The 21,502-nt window shown below is 46.0% G+C and overlaps 1 protein-coding gene across 3 annotated transcripts; it reads left to right on the top strand.

The window, feature by feature from the left end:
- Nucleotides 1-6,410: 6,410 nt before the first annotated feature.
- On the top strand, nt 6,411-20,170 carry LOC135377577 (uncharacterized). 3 transcript variants are annotated; one of them, XR_010418132.1, is made up of 6 exons: nt 6,411-6,602; nt 11,011-11,084; nt 11,468-11,637; nt 17,096-17,273; nt 19,820-19,930; nt 20,134-20,170. XR_010418132.1 is itself a non-coding variant. In XM_064610097.1 (5 exons), exons 3-5 carry the CDS (start codon nt 11,468-11,470, stop codon nt 19,877-19,879), a joined length of 408 nt encoding a protein of 135 aa, XP_064466167.1. In that variant the 5' UTR covers nt 6,413-6,602; nt 11,011-11,084; the 3' UTR covers nt 19,880-20,170. The 3 variants fall into 3 exon arrangements, 2 of the variants coding, with proteins under 2 accessions (XP_064466167.1, XP_064466169.1); XM_064610097.1 differs by having other exon boundaries at nt 6,413-6,602; nt 19,820-20,170; XM_064610099.1 differs by having other exon boundaries at nt 6,444-6,602; nt 17,096-17,298; nt 19,820-20,170.
- The last annotated feature ends 1,332 nt before the right edge of the window (nt 20,171-21,502 follow it).

Genomic DNA, 21,502 nt, shown 5'->3' with positions numbered 1-21,502 from the left:
ACTTTCGGCCCACGTTCTGCGCGACAAAGAAACCTTTGGTCCTTATACCCGCTTCGTCAGCCAGTATACGTACCCATTATTACTTCCGAGATATCTTCGTCACTACGCCGTTGTCCACCCCCTACGTTCTACATGCAACGTTAAGGCAGACATTCGACACCTTCTTCTCGACTGTCGCCGTTTCAAAGACCTCCAGTGGCACGCTCAAGTCTCTCCTAACCAGCCTCGAATACTCGAACATCTCTCGGCAACCTTACTAGGTCCCACACGTAGCGGTGGTATAACAGCAGCTTTTCTCAACTACCTGCAGAATACCACTCTTCTCAACAGACAGTGACATCCTGGGTGGGACGGTGGAAGATAGGTGACCCCACCGTCTCGGTGTCTGACTTTGACTGCCCTTGGAGCTTGATTGCTAACTTTGAAATTTTTTACTAAGGAGCAACAAGCAGTCTTTTTTTGACTGACTATTCCTTGAAAGAAAAAAAAAAAGACCCCCCTCGCCCCCCCCCCCTGGCCACGTGGGTTCCTTGTTCAGCGCGCTCTTTGAATCATGTGGCAAAATCAGCTACCGAGTGCTGCCCCGCTGCTGTTGCCGAGCAGATATACGAGTTCTTTAGAACATCCATGCATGGTGCTGCGACCAGAGTTGCGACTGGCCCAGTCAATGCGGTGGTCGCCTGAGACAAAGACAACAGCTGCGCGACACGTACTCCAAAAGAGGACACCTAAGGCTACTTCTGGTTAAGCCATTCATTATGTGGTGCCAACCGTGTGGGTTGTGACGAGCAGCTAACACTTTAGTGAATGGACTCAGTCTTCCACGTTGTTCCCTTCGGGCACCTAAGAAAGTCACCTAGGGATAAGCTCCCTATTCATCTCCCAGACAGTCACTCTTCGAGATCTCAAACAGCCTGGCGACCTCGAGACGTCTGGAGTGACAGTTGGCGGGCTGTGACCGGTCAACGGATTGGTTGGACAAGGTTCATGTGACTCCTCTATCCTGTGAATTTGCAAAAGAGCGCGGCTATGATGGCTTGTTGTCTGTTCTTGAGACGCTGAACATGTAAATAAACATCTGTTGTTGTTGAAGACGGACCCCTGCCTGACTACCTCCAGCACAAGACCGCTCGGGCCCACGAACCGCAACAATGGACACAAGGTGCTTCAATGCGACAGCATTATTGTCCTAGCTCCTCAAAAATTCCTGTGGTCTGCGCCGAAAAGCTCATACTCGGACTATAGATGGCGCCACGGGAACCGTGGGCACCGAAAAGTTTATGGTCGTTGTAAGAAAGAAGAAGAAGAAGAAGCCAGGCTACGTTCACTGATGGGATGTGGAAGGCACAAGTGGAACTTTTGATACGTCGTCAATATAGAGCCATCAGTGAATACTAGAGTATGTGACGTCGCTTATAAGGTTCTCAGCCGCCACTCTAGTGACCAGGGGGCTACATTCCCTCTTTTTATGGATGCCCGGAACGTAGAGCGTTATACCCGGTACAAACTCCCGCCGGCACCGAAGGTAGCCCAGCAGGATGCTGAGGCGATAGCTCACTGTGGGCCAGGGCGCTAGTAGCGTATTCACTGGCCAAGCGGCCGAGGGACGTGTGTGACCCTTTTACGAGGGCAGAAAAAAGAGAGTGCTTGCTTCCGGACGTGGCCAAGTTGTCTAAGTACCGGAGCCCCCTATAAGCTCGGAATGAATATACTAACGGGCTTTTCCTTGGCTTCCAGGTAAGTCTGGGTAATCCCAGAGAAGCTGGGTAATTCCAAGCGCTGTTCTTATTCCTGACCGAAGGAGCCGCGCAAGAGCCTGCCATTGTGAAGGTCCCAGATGTACGTACGGTGACACGTACAGGATACGCGAGAGAATGAGGGCTGTGTGCAGCGTGAGCAGCGAACTTGAACTACAGCCCCATGGCTTGCCACTGATCCTTCGGAGTAAATTAAGAGCCTTCTTGCCTTTACACACCGTTTGGTTCACTAGCCTAGACCAGAGTAAAGCACTGTCAATGGTGACGCCAAGATGACGGCAAACTTCACATCTTGGGATGGGGGTGTTGTTGATAAAGACATTAGGAAAACCCTTGCCCACATACTTTCGGCGGGGAATGCCAACCAAGCATTGAGACTTGTCAGGCGATAAAACTAACCCCCTTTCAAGAAGTGCCGCAATGAGGCCGTTCAGTGAAATTCCTGCGGTGTCACGAAGCTTCTCCTTGCTGTCTCCCACAACGCGGAGGCGGATATCGTCCGCGTAGATGGTAAGTTGAAGGGTATACGGAGACGGGCGGATCCTGCGGTAGACTCCAGTCATGATCAGATTGAATAGCGTGGGCGAAATAACACTGCCCTGTGGGACCCCACGTTGGAACATTTTCTTGGAGCTCATGCGCCCATTGACACATACATCAAACGTACGGGCAGATAGAAAGTCCCTGAGGTATCTCAGCAGGCGGTCCTCGATACAAGCACCTTGTATCGCAGCCAAACATGCCGCGTGAGTTAGAGTCATAGGCCTGCTTTACGTCAAGGAACAATGCGAGGGCAAATGCATTTGACTCTGCCTCGTTGAGCGATGTAGTCACTTCAGCAATGGCATCAGAAGCAGACCAACCCTTTCGAAAAGCTGTAATGTGTTCAGTGAAGTGATTGTCGCGCTCCAGGACCCAGCACAGCCTCCTGTGAACTATCCGTTCCAATAGCTTGCCGACACATGAGGTTAGAGCAATAGGACGGTAGGAGGACAACTGCGAGGAAGGTCTACCCTTCTTCATGACTGGTATCACCCTATAGCATGCTTCCAGTCAGGCGGTATGGCTCCAGAGGCCCAGACAGAATCGTATAGATGAAGCAGAGCCTCCAGCTCCTCTTCACCCAGAATCTTCAGTGCCTGATTGGGGATTCCATCTGGACCTGCCGCGTTCCGTCATTTGAGGCTTCGAATGACGTATTGCAGTTCCGACATGGTGATATCATCGTCCGGCGGAGAATAATCGGCGACAGACTGCCGAAGTGTGGGACGATGGTCACTGGAACAGGCGACCTGCGCTAATTCCCTGGCAAAGTCTTCAGCTATGACCTTGGGGTCACGTTGAGGCGCGACCGATAGAGTGCTCCAGACCCTAGTGGTCGGCGTATGGGCGTGGAGGGACTCGCTGAACTGTCGCCACTGGGCGGCCGAGACACGCTTATAAGAGATCCAGTCGGCTTGAAGACCTACCCTCGGAGCCCTCCTCTGTGCCCGTCTACGTGCTGCGCGAAGGCTGAGATATTGAAGATCAGGTGCAGGCCTATACGGGTCGGGTAGGAAATTGCTTTTGAGCTGTTCGCCAGGGATTTCTGAATACCATTAAGCAAGTTATCTGTGGTGGCTGCAGTCAGTCCCTGCCTAAATTTTGCCCAGTTTGTGACAATGTTCGTTCTCATGGCACCGTTACTCCTATATGACGGGGAAAGGAGAATAGGAAAATGATCCGAGCCCCATGTGTCCGCTTTGGCTTCCCACTTCAGGGTGATATCAAGAGAAACCAGAGTGAGATCAATGGCATTGACATAGCGTGGAGGTCTCATGTAGGTGGGCGAGCCAGTGTTAAGCACCACAAGGTCGCTGGTAGAAAGGTAATCCGCAAGGGCATTCCCTCTTCTACAGTTTTTCCTACTGCCCCGGAGATTGTGGCTCGCACTGAAGTCCCCACAGATTACGAGAGGACCAGGGCAAGCAAGAGGCAGCGCGAACAATTGGACCTTCCGCTGTGCACCGACATCCGCCAACCCACAACAAGACATGGCTCATGCATATAGACTTGGTGTTCCAGAACAGCCCCCTCGTTCAGGACACCACTCACCTCGCCAACCATTTCAGCGACCACAAATAAATACTCATCACACTTAAATAACTTTGTCTACACACTTTCATCCGGCCTCATTTCACCACACGCACAGCTGAGGCTGAATTTCGCGTTGCACGAGTCGTAACCGTCCTATAATTTTTGGTGTATTAATCTTCAGCGTGTACTTTCTTTTGACCAAATCAGATAATTCAATTGAAAAAAATCTTTTCGATACACTCTAAAAACAGATCGTGGTGTTGATGGAACGGCTCGCCGCGTTGTCGGCCTCAAAGAGGTGGGCAACGTCACGACTGACGCCCTGGAGAAATGTGCGTCCTGGGCCGACTTCTAAGGGAACTGTGCCGACATAAAAGTGTATGTCTAAAAATAGAACTTCATCACATAGCACGCTCTTATAGCCAATCACCATCCCGAATGATATCGTTCTGCCCCCCCCCCCCCCTCCCCCGTATGTTAAAAACGGGACGCGTACGCCGTTTTGGGACACGTATGCAGTCCCAAAAAAGGCGTACGCCCCGCGCACTTTCCACAAATCGGGCGTGATAAAGGTATATCATCCCGTGCAGTGGTTGGCCTTCACCGTGCTATGTGGTGAAGTTTTGTTTTTAGAGTGTACTTTGCGCTTATCGTACCATTACAAGTCCTTCGCGTGTTGAACGGAAGGGACAACAGCGTTCTGGAGAAACCACCACCGGATTGAACATATAACTACAGAATCCTGGTTTCCTGCAAAGCAATGTCGCCAGCAATGTCGCCGCAATCACACGAACAAACGAGCTTCCGATTCTTTTCATGTAACTCGAATGGGACGTAACCGACGTATTGAACGCCCTTTTTGAGGACGAATGATCGAGGTGACGTCTAATAATTTGTGCTAATAAATAAAAAAGCAACAACAACTACAAAAACAATAAATGATGACGATGAGATGAGGTGTTTCACCGCGGGGGTGCGGTACCCTACCCCATTGCACGTGGAACATTATGTGAAGATGACGAAGGAAGGATGAAAACCGTAAAAAACATGAAACCCTGAAAACATAAAAAAGAACTAAAGCGTCTGGAGCAATCCAGTGGACGACAGGAAGTCCAAAAAAGCAAGTCCTTACATGCATAAGTCCAAACCCCAACAACACATGACAGTCGTGACCTAACGTCCATGACATGCGGGGATATTGATTTCGATTCAAAGAATATATACTGCCAGAAATCGATCCATGCGGAACTCGAAAGCCCGTCCATAACATGTTAGACATATGTTCATGGTGGCCTTACACGGTCCTACCCACCAGAAAAGAAAGTGAACAGAACCCAACAGTTTTGCTACTGACTGTTGCGCCGCAGCCAAACTGTTCACAAACCATTCAGGGAAAAGAGGTTCTGACGCCGGGATCGCCAGCACCTCTTTTCTCTGTGTTGTTTGAATTCGTTAATTTCTGGACGCGTGTGAGGGTTACGTGTCTGTGTCGTCCCTAATTGTGGTCCGCCTCGGCCAATTCTCGTTGTTCACAAACCATTTGAGTGAAAATGATTCGCAAAAGCTTCCTAATAGCGCTAGACAACATCATGCACATAAGCAGCATGGTGGTCAGTACTCGTACAGTTTTTTTTTTCTCATATACAATTTTATCTTGTGTAGGCGCATTCAAATGAGAAACACCGTCTGGAACTCGTCTACTTTTGACACACAACAATTAGCAATATGCTTGACTAAAAGAAACTTTTCTCCTGCACACTATACAGGAGTATTCATACTCACGTAAAAGTCACATAAACAACTGGAACGTACCCGTCTCACTACAGAATACTTTTATAAACATGTTTAATCTGTAATGCAACGTTGCAAAAATGGCCCTCAAACGAGAACTCACTTCATAAATACTTTTATAAACTCTCGCTTTTGAGCATCCGGTCGATTTACCGCGGACACCCACTTTGCACATATCGCGGATGATGAACGTATTCGGTCCACATTGCGAGAAAAAGTATTGAGAGTTGCGAGCATGGCCATACATGTGCAGCATATTATATGGTGTACGGATACACATGTTCTGTTTATTTCGGGAAGAGGTAAACCGTTTTGGTTGAACTGCAGCATACTTGTCGTGGTCTCCCTCCCAACTACTGACCGAGCCCAATGCTGCTTCTCTTTTATCTGGCTCTATTTTTTCACCCACAAACGCGTTTTGGAGTAGCCAGTTCTGACTGGATCTGGACTAGCCTCTCCATATTTTTCTTTCTTTTTCCAACCCAATCCAATACTTGTCGTGGCCTTGCCCAACAGTTTGTTTTCGCACTATTTTTCGTGATCAATGCAACTTTTCTTGAAACGCAGACTGTCGCTGGCATATCTGGGGAGATACCTTATCTGTTTCAAAATAGGCAGCCGTTGAGATAATCGACCATGGCTGTTTCCGAAACTTCACATCAAACCCGCGCAGAGATTCCTCGTGGATATTTTTCGTGTAACGCATCTCACGACACCATCACGTAAACACATATAACTGTCATTTCCTGTTGAAGCCCAATATAACCTCCATGGCAACGAACGATAAAATGCAGTTGCAGGGTGGGCGCGCGTATTAGTTTCAAAGGGCGAATCAGGCACTCCAACGCATGCAAGAACCGTTTGCGGGCCGTTATCTCTGTAGTAGACTTTGCTCAGCACTTGGCGTTTGCACAGCGGGCAGCTACATACTCCGTAGGTGAGCGCGAAGGAAACATCTGTCGTTGCAATCCGAGGGCGGTAAGTTGATAATGCGTTTATTAATTGTTTTCTGCTATTGGATAATTACTATCTCTCTTTTTTTTTTCGTTCGTTTTTGAGGATAACGGCAAGACGTTTCAAGAACAGATCGTGGCTTTTAATAGTTCGCGAGCTTGCACGTTATAACTTCCGGAATGTTTATATAATCACCTTTTTGTTTGTACGTGTGGTCAAAGAGATACGTACAGGCTTGAAAGACGCTTTAAACAAGCCTGTGCGTATTTTGAACGTGGAATGCCCGATGACAATGTTTTAACGAGAGTATATCATATCCTCCGATAAGAGCAGGTGGACCACACCCAAGAGACTCGATCTGTATTGTGCCGCAGTCTAGACTGACGGTATTGTCATTCAGAGAGGACAATGTGATCAGGGACACAGGCATCGGTATTGAACTGCTTGCTCAAGGTAAAGCCTATGGTATTGGCTGACTACACTCTTAAAAATGAACTTCACCTCATAGCACGTTCCTAGCCAACCATCATCTCAAGTGATATCGTTATTTGACCTGATTTGTTGAAAATGGGAGACGTACGCCTTTTTTGTGACAATTATGAACAACATAAGTGTCACAAAAAAAGGCGTACGCCTCCCGTTTTCAACAAATCAGGGCAGATAACGATATCATTCGAGATGATGGTTAGCTAGGAGCGTGCTATGTGGTGAAGTTCATTTCTAAGAGTGTAGGTATACATTATGGATGTCGGTGCCCATCCAGGATGCATGGTCAATGACAAGCAGAAATGTGTTTGACGAAATAGGTTTTCGAGAAAAACAGTCACTTCTCAGGAAAACTACGTTGTACTTTGTGTACCGAACGCTTTGGCTGCAGCAGCGCCACCGCGCGCTATCTTTATGGTGTAAATCTTGCGCTCCTTGATGAGGAATTTGCGTATGATTTTCACTAGAAGGGGATGTTGGAGTACCGTAGGGGTGGGAGTCGACAAATATCCCACCTGTCTATACCGGCGTGTATACTGATACAAAATAACATAATTGAAAAAAAAAAATAGGAGGAATGCTGTAAAATCTTATAGGAGCTCTAGGGGAATGGGCTGCTGGTACAATGCTTTTCGTCGATGCATTATCTTATAGAATTTTTAGTGGTACCGAATGACGGGTATTGGTATTAATCTTTAAAGAGAGAGAGAGAGAGAGCACGATGGATTTTTTTCATAGTTCGCCGACGTAACAACCTCCGTAACTTTCTGTTTCTCTCTCTCTGACCTGTCCTATCTTTTCCCCTTTCTGCGCAAGCGCAAAAGATAGCGGGAGATTACAAACACTGTGAGACGTGTAACCATTTTGTGAGTAGTCTATCGCACGCACGCATGTCTGCCGTGGTTTCAGTCAGCGTATTGGTCACGACATTGGCGTCAGATGTGCGTTTAAAGAACTGGAAACACCGATAACGGTCTTGAATGTCGAGATTTAAGACGTACACGCTTAGAAATGAACTTCACCACATAGCACGCACCTAGCCAACCACAATCTCGAATGAAATGGTTCTTTCCCCTGATTTATTGAAAACGGGAGGCGTACGCCTTTTTTGTGACAATTATGAACAGCATAAGTGTCACAAAAAGGCGTACGCCTCCCGTTTTCAACAAATCAGGGCAGATAGCGATATCATTCCAGATGATGGTTGGCTAGGAGCGTGCTATGCGGAGAAGTTCATTTTTAAGAGTGTATAAAGGTAATTCCAGACGGTAACCACACCCCTGAAAACGCGTTCGCTCCAGATTCGTAGAGTATACAACCCGATCGCTGTAATTCGCTACATTATAACATTATGAGTAATTATAGTTACTTCCAAGATTACAAAATTACCAACCCAAACCAAAATTCGGTTCCAAAATTACTTTCGATATTACGCAATTGTAACTTCAACTTAATTACTCTTGCAAGTACTTTGTAATGCACTAGGAGCTACATTGCGTGCGAGAAAGGACCTTTTCAGCGTTTTACTCTGGCACTTTTAATGCATTCTGTGATTTCTCTGACACTTTTGCAGCCACAGTTCAGGTATGTTTTTATGCTATGCTACTAAGCAAGAATTTCTAGTCTTCGTACCACACCAGTCATTTCATTTGTCATTTCAATAAATATCTCCACGTTTGTCCTGCGTTTCTCGGGTAAGTTATTCGTCAAAATTGTAAAACGAATGTAACTCGGTGTTACTCAGTTACTTTGCACAGGATTAACTGTACAGGCCGCGGTCCGCTCAAAGACCGTTTCTGCAATGTTCTGCTCGCTCTAAAATATTTATCGAAACACTATTTCAACGCGTGATGTACGCCGTTCCGCCTCACACTCTAAGCACAAATTTCACCGCATAGCACGCTGTGTGTCAACCGCTGCCACAAATGATGGGAGAAGCGCTTCGGATTAGAAAAGAGAGCGGGGCGTACGTCTTTTTACAGGAGGGAACTTTTGTCAAGGCCACGGGGTGGTTCTTGGCATTTTATTCGGTGCGCCATTTGGTGGCGCAGCTTGCGCAGCAGCAAATCGGAGGGCAGATAAAAAAAAGGAAAAAGAAAGAAACGCGGTGCGCGAGCGCAGTCAGTGTACCAGACGCTATGTGGCGGTCACGGAGAGTGCGTTACGCCGTCGGCAGATAGGGAGTTCAGGGCTCGGCACGCCGGCTGCCGCACATGAACGTCATAACACATCGAGCGAACGAGCAGCCCCATGCCATGCACAAGGTTTAACGTATCGTACAGACCGTGGTACAGCCAATGCCCAATGGGGCCCCCATTGCGCATTGGCTGTACCACGGTCTCTACGATACGTTAAACCTTGTGCATGGCACTGCACCACACACACACACACACACACATATATATATATATATATATATATATATATATATATAAAAGAAGATTAGTATATTTCCTCGCCGAGAACGATCGAGCCATACGATTCATAGCATGTGTATCCCCACCGCTGTCATACCGCCAGAGATCATTTTAGATGATTAAAATACAGGATTTCTATACGTAATTCATCTGAAGTCTTATCTGTCTGCGCTGAAATAGAATCATCTCGTAATTTTATCTCTGTTCAAGTTACAACAAACTGCTACGAGGAAAACAAGAAAATCACGCATTTGGAAAGTTTCGCCCTCACGTAATAACTACGGAAAGCGCCATTAGTTTACAATATATCACTGGTCCCAGTGACTGTGCAACAAAATGCTATAATATGTTTATCGGCCCTCATTGAGAGCCACACGAGTGAGAGCAAAATTAAAATTATCCGTGTCAAAGAAAGACAAAAACGAAAGTTGTAATATACGCGGCAAATCTGCAAATTTACGTCCACTGAACTGATATGTGCCGGCTCAAATCATGAATCGCTTCGAGAATTAATTGTTTCTGCCATGAACAAGAAATGAACTTCAAAAAGTAGCTTATCAAATATTCCCTGAAAACACGCAGTGCTGCGAACACATCGTCTGCTCCACGAGGGTGTCTCCCCCCGAACGACGCCACCGCCCCACGCGGGAGCAACTGCCCCTAATTCAAAAGGGATAAGGCGACCCTGATCCTGATCCTGATCCCTAAGTGACCCAGTCTATTGTATTCCAGCGGAGTTTCCTGACCAGTTTCCGCGGGTGACGTCACAAGGCCGGTGTGAGCAAAACAAATTAACAGAGAGTCCGGGACAATGAGAATAATGTGACACAGTTTGCCAGAAATTACCATTCGACAACACCTGAATCAATCTGCAATTACATACGGCAATCGGGAGTCGCGTTCGTGTGGTTGCCCACACAACAATGGCGTCTTTTGTTTGTAAACGGAAAGAGGCCTATTGAAGGACCGTGCTAATAGGTGTGAGCGGACTTCGTTTACTAAGCCGACTTGGCATTACATCTTTTCCCCCAAGTTGTACCCTAAGACATGTTATTGTATTGATATCATGTTGAATGATATATCTTCGAAAATTTTACGGTTCTTAGTGTTTGATGCTACACATGTCACACAGTGATCAATTTGAAGGCGCTCAACAAACAAAACGGGAGGCGTACGCCTTTTTTGTGGCACTTATGTTGTTCATAATTGTCACAAAAAAGGCGTACGCCTCCCGTTTTCAACAAATCAGGGCAGATAACGATATCATTCGAGATGATGGTTGGCTAGGAGCGTGCTATGTGGTGAAGTTCATTTCTAAGAGTGTATCATTCGTGGCAATGGTTGGCGCAGAGCGTGCTATGCGGTGAAGTTCTGTTTTAAGAGCATAGGTGTCTTCTTGAGCGGAACCGTGATGTCAGTCGGCCGGCATTTCCAAATGAGCTGGTCAAATGGAATTTAGTAGTGATAATGCTTATCTCTGTTTGGGTGACGCATACCACGCACTCTCTTTACTCCCTCTTTCTTCGCAGATACATAAGAAGATAGCTGTTTATCCTTTCTGAAACGCCATTGCTGTGTCTTGTCCAGTCAAAACCCAGGCAAGGTAAGGAATTTGATGGCATATATTAAGAAATGCTGACCCTGACATTAGCAGCAGCGTGCATGGGAGTTGAACAAAGGCAGTTTACAAGGATCAGTGTGGTATCGGTGGAAGTTTGCGATCGATACACCCGCACATGAGAATGCTTGGCGACATTGTTGAATTTGATTTTGTGTTGGGTGAACTATGTGTCGCTATGGGGGGGGGGGGGGGGATATAAACATACAAGACTTAAAATATTGTTCCTAAATGGTGCGTAGATACAGGGTTGCCTTCCAGCATCCCAGACGAGAAAACGATTGTGTGGATTTAGTTTTTACTTTCTGTTAAGTTTCGCTGTCTGTGGTAGATACAGCTCTAGCTTTATTGATGTTCTTGTGTGATAGATGACGCATGAGGAGTTCCGAGCCTTCCGCGTGGGCAATATGACTGCGGTGACTTTGTGTACCATGTGCCTGGCCGGCGTGGGGGTGCTCCTGCTAATCTCGGGGGCTGTAGTCACCGGGATCGTCTACACCGAAGTCCGTCCACCCACAGCCGATGAAAATTACGACAGGTAAACTTGCTTCTCTCCAATATCCATCGGTTCGGTATGTTGCGTCACACACTGTTAGTGGACCGTTGATATCGTGGTTTCCGAGCTACCGTACCTACTGCACCCAATCAACGGATAAAATTTTGAGTCATGCACGCTGCCATTGGTTCCGGCATGTACGATAACTTCATTGTGGCGTTACCGACAGCGTGCTAACACCAGACTTGTACAAAATACTGCGCAAAAGTATTTAAAATAAGATACTAAATACTCTACGGAAAAAGTATTTAAAATAGAGTACAAAATACTCAAAACTGAAAGTAATTTGAGTAGAGTACTAAATACTCTAAGAAGTATTTTAGATACTCATTAAAGTACTTTAGTATTAGCAGTAAGTGAAACGCGTATTCTGAACGTGGCCTTACAAATGAAGGGAATAAACTTCATTAGCCATGCATATCTTTCATTTGCAACGTCTTGGTGTCAAGTAATCCTTGGTGAACTTTGGTGAACCCAAGTAAACTTTGTTGATATGTTCTGACCCAAAACTTCGTAATCCCTCCTGCATGTCGGTTCGGGTCTTTCAACCTCTGGCATGTGTTTATTGCTTTGATGACCAAGGAAATAAATGTCGGGATTATCTTGTACCTAATCCCCTGGTGATTCACCTGGTAATATGAATAGAACGGTTCTCGGACAAAGTTGGCTATTGACAAGCAAGGCCAGGCTTGGGACCAGCCTATTGTACAAGAGGATAAATGACAGATTCGTGAATTCCCGAAAAAAAAGAAAAGAAGAAAAAGGGGGTTAAATTCCAGTGAGCTGAAAATCTCGGCACGGCGGGAAGCGTGCTGGATATGGCTTGACGAGGAAGGAAAGTATTTTGAGTACTGAGTAGCAAATACCGAAAAAAGTATTTTAAATACATTAAAAATACTTGTCGCAAAAAGTATTGAGTAGAGTACCAAAATACCGGAAAAAGTATTTAAAATACTGTATTTTGAGTACGTACTCAAGATACGTACAAGTCTGGCTAACACTCTGTAGTGTTAATACCCCGTCAATGACGTCACCATGAAGTTAATTGTATCACCGTGAATTTGTCGCACAAACCGGAACCAATCGCAGCGTGCATGACACAGAATTTTGTCTGTTGATTTGGTGAGGTAGATATGGTGCTTCGGAAGCCACGTTATCAACGGTTTACTAACACTCTCGACAGACAATAGAGTGTTAGTAGGCCGTTGATAACGTCACCGTGAATTTATCTTACACAACGGCACCAATGGCAGCGCGCATGACTCAGAATTGTATGCGTTGATTGGGGTGCGGTAGATACGGTACTTCAGAAACCACGTTATCAACGGTCTACTAACACTCTAAACAGACAATAGAGAGTGTTAGTAGACCTTTGATAACGTCAAGGCAAAGTTATCGTATACATACCAGAACCAATGGCAGCGCGTGTATGCCACTTAGAATCTAATCTGTTGATTGGGTGCGGTAGATACGGTACTTCGGAAGCCACGTTATCAACGGTCTAATAACACTCTAGACAGACAATAGACATCGTTAGTAGACCGTTGATAACGTCACCGTGAATTTATCCTACACACCGGAACCAATGGCAGCGCGTGTATGCCACTTAGAATCTAATCTGTTGATTGGGTGCGGTAGATACGGTACTTCGGAAGCCACGTTATCAACGGTCTACTAACACTCTAGACAGACAATAGACATCGTTAGGAGACCGTTGATAACGTCACCGTGAATTTATCCTACACACCGGAACCAATGGCAGCGCGTGTATGCCACTTAGAATCTAATCTGTTGATTGGGTGCGGTAGATACGGTACTTCGGAAGCCACGTTATCAACGGTCTACTAAGACTCTAAACAGACAATAGAGAGTGTTAGTAGACCGTTGATAACGTCAAGGCAAAGTTATCGTATACATACCGGAACCAATGGCAGCGCGTGTATGCCACTTAGAATCTAATCTGCTGATTGGGTGCGGTAGATACGGTACTTCGGAAGCCACGTTATCAACGGTCTACTAACACTCTAAACAAACAATAGCGAGTGTTAGTAGACCGTTGATAACGTCAAGGCAAAGTTATTGTATACATACCGGAACCAATGGCAGCGCGTGTATGCCACCTAGAATCTAATCTGTTGATTGGGTGCGGTAGATTCGGTACTTCGGAAGCCACGTTATCAACGGTCTACTAACACTCTGAACAGACAATAGAGAGTGTTAGTAGACCGTTGATAACGTCAAGGCAAAGTTATCGTATACATACCGGAACCAATGGCAGCGCGTGTATGCCACTTAGAATCTAATCTGTTGATTGGGTGCGGTAGATACGGTACTTCGGAAGCCACGTTATCAACGGTCTACTAACACTCTAGACAGACAATAGACATCGTTAGTAGACCGTTGATAACGTCACCGTGAATTTATCCTACACACCGGAACCAATGGCAGCGCGTGTATGCCACTTAGAATCAAATCTGTTGATTGGGTGCGGTAGATACGGTACTTCGGAAGCCACGTTATCAACGGTCTACTAACACTCTAGACAGACAATAGACATCGTTAGTAGACCGTTGATAACGTCACCGTGAATTTATCCTACACACCGGAACCAATGGCAGCGCGTGTATGCCACTTAGAATCTAATCTGTTGATTGGGTGCGGTAGATACGGTACTTCGGAAGCCACGTTATCAACGGTCTACTAACACTCTAAACAGACAATAAAGAGTGTTAGTAGACCGTTGATAACGTCAAGGCAAAGTTATCGTATACATACCGGAACCAATGGCAGCGCGTGTATGCCACTTAGAATCTAATCTGTTGATTGGGTGCGGTAGATACGGTACTTCGGAAGCCACGTTATCAACGGTCTACTAACACTCTAAACAGACAATAGAGAGTGTTAGTAGACCGTTGATAACGTCAAGGCAAAGTTATCGTATACATACCGGAACCAATGGCAGCGCGTGTATGCCACTTAGAATCTAATCTGTTGATTGGGTGCGGTAGATACGGTACTTCGGAAGCCACGTTATCAACGGTCTACTAACACTCTAAACAGACAATAGAGAGTGTTAGTAGACCGCTGATAACAGCAAGGCAAAGTTATCGTATACATACCGGAACCAATAGCAGCGCGTGTATGCCACTTAGAATCTAATCTGTTGATTGGGTGCGGTAGATGCGGTACTTCGGAAGCCACGTTATCAACGGTCTACTAACACTCTAGACAGACAATAGACATCGTTAGTAGACCGTTGATAACGTCGCCGTGAATTTATCCTACACACCCGAACCAATGGCAGCGCGTGTATGCCACTTAGAATCTAATCTGTTGATTGGGTGCGGTAGATACGGTACTTCGGAAGCCACGTTATCAACGGTCTACTAACACTCTAGACAGACAATAGACATCGTTAGTAGACCGTTGATAACGTCACCGTGGATTTATCCTACACACCGGAACCAATGGCAACGCGTGTATGCCACTTAGAATCTAATTTGTTGATTGGGTGCGGTAGATACGGTACTTCGGAAGCCACGTTATCAACGGTCTACTCACACTCTAGACAGACAATAGACATCGTTAGTAGACCGTTGATAACGTCACCGTGAATTTATCCTACATACCGGAAACAATGGCAGCGCGTGTATGCTACTTAGAATCTAATCTGTTGATTGGGTGCGGTAGATACGGTACTTCGGAAGCCACGTTATCAACGGTCTACTAACACTCTAGACAGACAATAGACATCGTTAGTAGACCGTTGATAACGTCACCGTGAATTTATCCTACACACCGGAACCAATGGCAGCGCGTGTATGCCACTTAGAATCTAATCTGTTGATTGGGTGCGGTAGATACGGTACTTCGGAAGCCACGTTATCAACGGTCTACTAACACTCTCGACGGACAATAGAGTGTGTTAGTAGACCATTGATAACGTAACGCAAAGTTATCGTACATACCGGAACCAATGGCAGCGCGTGCATGACTTAGAATCAAATCTTTGATTGGGTGCGGTAGATATACGGTACTTCGGAAGCCACGTTATCAACGGTCGACTAACACTCTCGGGCTGCAATAGAGAGTGTTAGTAGAAGACTGCTAATAACGTCACCGTGAAATTATCGTACGTAGGGGAACCAACGGCAGCGTGCATGCCTCAATTTTAGCGTATGCCAGAACTTTATTCGTTGATTGGGTGCGGTATAGATACGGTACCTCGAAAATCACGTTATGAACGGCCTGCTAACAATCTCGACTGACAATAGATTGTTAGTAGACCGTTGATAACGTCACCGTGAATTTATCTCACCACTCTTATTTACCGGTACCAATGGCAGCGTGCATGACTCAGAATTGTATGCGTTGTTTGGGTTCGGTAGATACGGTACTTCGGAAGCCACGTTATCAACGGTCTACCAACACTGTCTATTCACCCTTTCGCTCTTCGGAAACAGAAGGCACAACCGGAAGTTGTCTAGGGTTCCCAGCGTCAGCGGCTACATGTGGCGCCATGCCGTGTCACTCATTTCAGTTAAACCCTTTCACTGTTTACAAATAGTGAAAGGGTTTAACTGAAATGAGTACTCGTGTACTCGAAAGGAAAGCAAAAAAAAAAGCAAAAAAAAAAAAGAAGAGAAAAAGGTGCCCATGTGCGAAGGTGCACGTGAGTGAGACCTTGTACATGTGTGGTTCCCGCTTTCATATACTTATGCAACCATTACCCGAATTCAATACCGAATATCATTTTCGTTTCCGTTTCCCATTCCGTTTCCGGTGATAGTGGTGCATGATATGCGTTTCTGTTTCCGATACCGTTACCGGCCCCAATTTTGGTAATATACCGTTACCGTTACTGTTCCCTGACGGTCTGAGACGAGTGAGTGACAGATGCATCCTGAAGGTCTTATGTTGCGTTTACACGCTAGTAAGAATTTAGCGCACTGCGCTTATATGGGTGATGGTACTTTTGCGCAATTTGTACATACCCTACTTTAGTTAGGCCACTGAGGCTGTCCAGAGTAGGAGAGGAGCGATATTTCCCAGACTACTCCAGCGGAAGATACGCAAAGCGTCACAGCTTTCTACTGCCACGTGTGTGCAAATGCTCAAGGGCATGTCTTTTCGTGCCCTTCTAACCATGGGGAATATCCTGTGGCTCAGCCACGAGATATTCCGTAGCAGACGACATAGGCCGATGTGCCGATATGCGCAGATGCGCCACTCCCGATATTCCGGTGCCGTGCGAATTCTCAACATGAGACTAGGCGGAAGTTCCGCCTCGTGAGCTGTTTGTGGCCTTTTCTTCTGCTAAAATATTCCGTGGGGATGTCACTCGTCTGAATACATACTTATACTCCCCAACAACACGCGTTGCGATGAGGATGAGCCAGACTAGCTTTTTGAGGTCGTTATGATTGTTTCCAATTTCCAGGTACCGCGGTGCAGACCTTCGCCGAGTTTTGGGTCCCCTGATGCTGTGCCTGGGAGGCTTCCTTTTGATCGGCGGCTGTGTGTTCATGGCATTCGGCTACTACTCCAACTACAGGGATGAAGAGGCTACCTATTCTCACAACCGGGATTACGAAGGCCAGCAGTCTAAAGATGTCAAAGTGAGCTCTTACTGAGGGCCCCCAGGTATTTCACTGGTATTTGCGCGTGATGTTAGACTGGATTCTGCGGAGCTCGCCTGTCCTCTCTGTCTGCTTCGCTGGGATTGCTTTGCAGCGTCTTCAGTCGATCAGCAGCAGGCCAAAGAGGCTGTACGCAGCTCAGGACTGTAAAGTAAGCGCTCGAATTAATGTAGCGAAGAAATGGGATTCAATGAAGTTTCTATGGTATTCAGCATAATCACCATAAGGTAGCTCCACGCAGCATTCCATTGTTGTTGTGATTCAATCACAGTCAATGTCAGTTGGAATCTAATCAATCGAAACAGTCGTGAAAAGCCCCCGTATGCCACTGTCTAATATATGCCACCAAAAAGCACATTTTCCGTGATATGCACTATAACAGAAACCGTGCACCTATATAGTCTACGTTCTGAGCATATATACGAAACATATCCTTGCGATGTCCAAGATAGCAGCCACATTAGGTGGCTGAGTACTAATACTAGAGGTATCATATTAGAGAGTTTTAGTACATCGTATACGCTATCACCTTTGCGTACGTAAGGGATAGCGTTGATGGTTCTGCGCACGCCCATAACAGAACGAGAGCTTCGCGCAGTGCGCAGAACCACCAACGCTATCTGTTACGTATACGCTCTCGCCTTTGCGTACGATGTACTAAAACTCTCTATTAGCAGCCACTGTGTTCACTGTTTGCGCAAAAGGTATGCCCATGCATGTTGTCCGAGTTCCCGCCACGAATATCCACCGCATAACAGCGAAAGTAAAAAAAGGCATTACCAGTGTGGTCAACATATCTCAACTTGATTACGTGTGCTTTTGTAAAGCTTTTGCGAGATAAATATCAATATACTATTGAACACCTTGGAACCAGCTAAACTCTCGCCCTTTCACTATGACACAAACACGCACACATAAATGGGATGATGATGTGGCGGGTCATTCACCGCCACTATGGCTGTACACTGCTCCATTGCTCTTGTGGAAAGGATGAGAAAAGGATGATGATGGAAAGGTGTCCTATTAGAGTTCGATCATTAGTCCAGTGCTGAAGGAACTCATTAACAGGGTCATTCACCGCCACTATGGCTGTACACTGCCCCATTGCGCTTGTGGAAGGGATGAAGAAGTGACGATGATGGAAAGGTGACCTTTTAGAGTCCGTCCATTAGTCGGGTGCTGTACAGGAACTAAGCAACAGCTCGTAGACCTTTCATCTAATGTGAGGGGTCCGACCATGGCCCGAGAATTTTGGCCAAGTCGAACTGGCGTTGATCGACGCGTTGGATAGCAGTTTCCATGAGGGCGCGCTCGCGATCGTACTGTCCGCAGACCATCAGGATGTGATGGAGGTCACTGCGCACCCCACACATGGAACAGTGGCTGGATGTGCAGACACCGAGGAGGTGTTTGAAAGCCGGTGCCAATATTAAGTCTCATGCGGTGGAAGACTGTGGTAAAGGAACGTGGCATTCGGAGGGAGAGAGTAAGGGACAATGTGGGGTCAACGGAGTAAAGCAGAGAGTGGGTGGTGATGTCATGTTACCATTGAGAGTGCATCTTGGGGCCAGTGAGGCTTGAGACAAGACTATGACAAAATTGCTTGGTCCATGGTGAAATCCAGCTCACCAGCGCTAGGCTTTAGAAGGACCGCTCACATTTCTGGACAATGCATGACTTCGGTCATCACTGTGAAGCTCTTTATTACCAAATTACCTCGAGAAATGGGGCAGAGTTTCCCGCCATTTATTAGTTGTAACCAAAATAAAGCTGCTGTTACTGTTGAGCACGCCAGGCGCATCATATGTGCACACCGTTACACTCCCGTAACATCACCTGTGCGGGGAACAATGCACATGCTTCAGCGCCATACAATTTGAATGATTGTTAGTAAGCCATTGTAATTCTAGCAGATAGTTTCAAGCATTCAGTTTTCTTTTTTCTTGCATATTTGCCCACGCTTAATCTGGGGCTACTGTCCCACTAGGTATGCTCTCACTGACGTGAGAACATACAGGTCAGAAACGGTTCATAGAAAGTGTACAGAAGAGAGACTGCAAGGGATATAGAGATCGTCCGTCGTTGTGGTTATCCTAAGGACTACATGTTTAAGCCCCGCCCTACGGTTAAAATTCATATTGTTTTCACAGCTAGCAAACATCGCTCTACGTCGCGACTAAAAGTGCGAATTTCTCCGGCGGAGTATCTCTGTTCGTGTTGACGGACTACATTTCGTGCCGTTCTTAGGTCGAACACCGTCCTATAGGTGTCATCCTGCGCTACACCTGATGTCTCCATATCAGATAAGAGCGGTGGCTTTTGGTGGCGGTTGTGGAGCACTGCAGAATCTGTAGATTGTGTGCTATGCATTGTGAAACTATTGAAATTATTCGAGAAAGTACACGTTCTACTAGAAAACACAGTTGAACGAAGACAGCTTTTGCATCTAAGATACATATGAATTGGTACACTACACATGAAGAAAGACTGAACTAATGTTTTCTACTAATGGTTTCTTCTTTCAGATCCAAATGCATAAATATTCCAGAGAAGACTTAGAGGCCAGAGAAGCACTCAACCGCTAAGGCCTTGCTCATGCTGCTCTTTGTATATATATATATTTAGAGGAATCCAGAGGTCTACGACATATTTTGTGAACATGCCATCATGAAAACAAGCATTAAGCTGCACTGTGTACTAACATGTCTGCGCACTGCTGACGATGTAACGTTTGTTCTGATATGTCAGTGTGTGCGATGTCAGAATCATCATTTCAGGATCACTACATGCACGACATGTTCATCTATGCAAAGATGTTTTCGTAGATGTTGTGCAACGTCATATTTTGTCAAGTATAAAGCTACTTCACCATAATACACCGGACTTCCATGGCTGTATCATTCTAATCTAAACATGTCACACAAAGCATGACAACAAATGCTCCGCATTTAATGTAACTCACATTGATCAAATTCCAGCTCGATTAATCCCTCGTAGATCTCGACTCACGACCCAGCTTGTTGTATATGTGTATGTGTGATGCTAAGGTTTCCCCAAGAAGGACCTAAAGAAGCTAAACGCTTGGACAGAGATCCCTCTGTTCCAGCGGTTCTTGAGACAGCCTTTTGCATTTGAGAAATTCTTTGCATCCTTTAATCGTTCTGCATGCATCTAATGCTTTTGCACATCAGTACAAAATCAGTAGTGGTGCCGTGTCCGCACACATATCAACTGGTGCTACAAAGCACTCAAGTTCGGTTCATTTCATCGACTTTTAAATAGACATGAGTTGAAATAATCCAAGGAATTCATATTCAAATATACAGACTCCAAATAGGAACGTACACTCTAAATCGTTTCACACCTTTAAAGGTGTAAAATAGGTGTATTAACAAAGATCACACCCCTTTCACACCTTACAGCTTTGTTTTGGAAGTTCCTGGGGGTGTAACAATGGTGTACTACACCCTCAGGTGAAATATGGTGATAAGTGTGTCGCCTGGGTGTAGGAAGGGAGTATGTTTATTTTCGTTATTCACATGAACAAAAGTAAATATATACAACATACGGCGACGCCGTATGTTGCTCGCTCACGAGGACATCTAGCGGCTGTTGTTCTTTTGGGCTGTGGAAATGTCAGCTGTGTGCCTTGCCTTCCACGCTTTTACGATTTGTTGTTTACCAGTTTTCGTAGTAACTGATGGGGCCTGTCGTACGACGTTTGGGTGCGGTCCGAACCGTATTCTGTAGCCCCAGTTGTGGTCGTGTAGCCGAACCGGAGGATCGTTCGTACACAGTATCGCCTCCACTGCGGCCCTGAAAAATCGTGGCGCAATGATTTCCACGAAAGAGATGATGTTCCCGGTACAGCGGTAAGGTAGGGAACACGCCGGACACGACCGTCTAGTAAGGGCGCTCTGCACATCAGGAAGCTGTCGCTGCGGTCGCCGGGTGAAACTTTAGGGCAACAGGCCCACACCGTGACGAACGGTTCCACAGGCTAGAATAAAAGTTTATCTCTCTAGCTTTATTGAAAATGGGGTAGTACTTAGGCTCTGCTATAACATCATGATCACCGAGTTTTTTTCAAGCTCTGACTCAATTCAATTCAATTCAATTTTATTTCATCTTTAGGGTGTGGAGATGGGAAAAAAGCTGTAGGACAGATTGAAAACTCTTATGTCGAATGCGCTTGGTGATTTCGTGGC

Source organism: Ornithodoros turicata, chromosome 1 (assembly GCF_037126465.1).
Source record: "Ornithodoros turicata isolate Travis chromosome 1, ASM3712646v1, whole genome shotgun sequence".
In the NCBI taxonomy this organism is placed as follows: domain Eukaryota; kingdom Metazoa; phylum Arthropoda; class Arachnida; order Ixodida; family Argasidae; genus Ornithodoros; species Ornithodoros turicata.
This window is presented reverse-complemented; position numbering and strand designations above follow the sequence as displayed.